Raw genomic sequence first — 876 nt, 5'->3', positions numbered from 1 at the left:
CTGACGAGCTAAAGGCTAGTCTGAGCGTGGGTAAGAGCTGAGAGGAGTCCTGCTGTTTTTAAACAACTCTAACCTAATAAAAAAGTTCATCGCACTTCATGACATGTGAGGACAGCAGCAATCAAGTCTGTGGAAACTTGGGGCGCTATGGGTGCTACAGCACACCATCATACTCTTGTAAATCACAAAACACTGTAAGCTTTTCTGACTATACCTTCTCAAGGTAGCCCTTATGTAAAATTGGTCAATAAGAAAAAATAATTGTATGAATTTTTTCAAACCAGTTGATAAAGCATTATTTAGAATGCTAACATTTTACTTACCCTGACCTTAAAGTTAAGTTTATCAAATGTTCTAATAGATATGTAAAAAAAAACATAATTGTGTCTTTGTGTTACGTTGAAATCTTGTAAATCAACACATTTTTAATAGTAATATATACTTATAGCTGCATGTTTATCTGTTTCTCTGCACCTCTCCCCACAGCTGGGTGGGCTACCAGTACCCCGGCTACCGTGGCTACCAGTACTTACTCGAAATGGGCTCCTACAAGCACTGGAACGACTGGGGGGCCCACCACCCTCAAATCCAGTCCATCCGCAGGGTGAGGGACATGCAGACGCACCGCCGGGGCTGCTTTGAGCTGACTGCTTAGACAAGTCTGGAATGGAGAAAATAAAGAGGAACGACTCAGAACTGTGACGCTGCTGAACATCTCTGAAAAACACCACTTAGTTAAAGGTTTTTGGATGAAGTTATGGCTTTTACAGGTGAAACTGAAATCACGTTGGACTGTAAAAGACTGCATGAGATGCAGTAACCATCCTCTTTGTCCACTGGACCCATAAAAAGTTCTATTTTTCAATGGGAGGGGAT

General features: G+C 41.6%; 1 protein-coding gene across 1 annotated transcript; it reads left to right on the top strand.

The window, feature by feature from the left end:
* Nucleotides 1–486: 486 nt before the first annotated feature.
* LOC106512215 (beta-crystallin B1) lies at nucleotides 487–865 on the top strand (the record flags this gene model as incomplete). Its single annotated transcript, XM_014000882.1, is given in 1 exon segment — nucleotides 487–865. A coding segment is annotated over 1 exon segment (169 nt), but the record flags the coding sequence as incomplete, so codon positions are not given.
* Nucleotides 866–876: the final 11 nt, after the last annotated feature.

The sequence above is a fragment of the Austrofundulus limnaeus genome, unplaced genomic scaffold, assembly GCF_001266775.1.
Source record: "Austrofundulus limnaeus strain Quisiro unplaced genomic scaffold, Austrofundulus_limnaeus-1.0 Scaffold4891, whole genome shotgun sequence".
NCBI lineage: Eukaryota > Metazoa > Chordata > Actinopteri > Cyprinodontiformes > Rivulidae > Austrofundulus > Austrofundulus limnaeus.
This window is presented reverse-complemented; position numbering and strand designations above follow the sequence as displayed.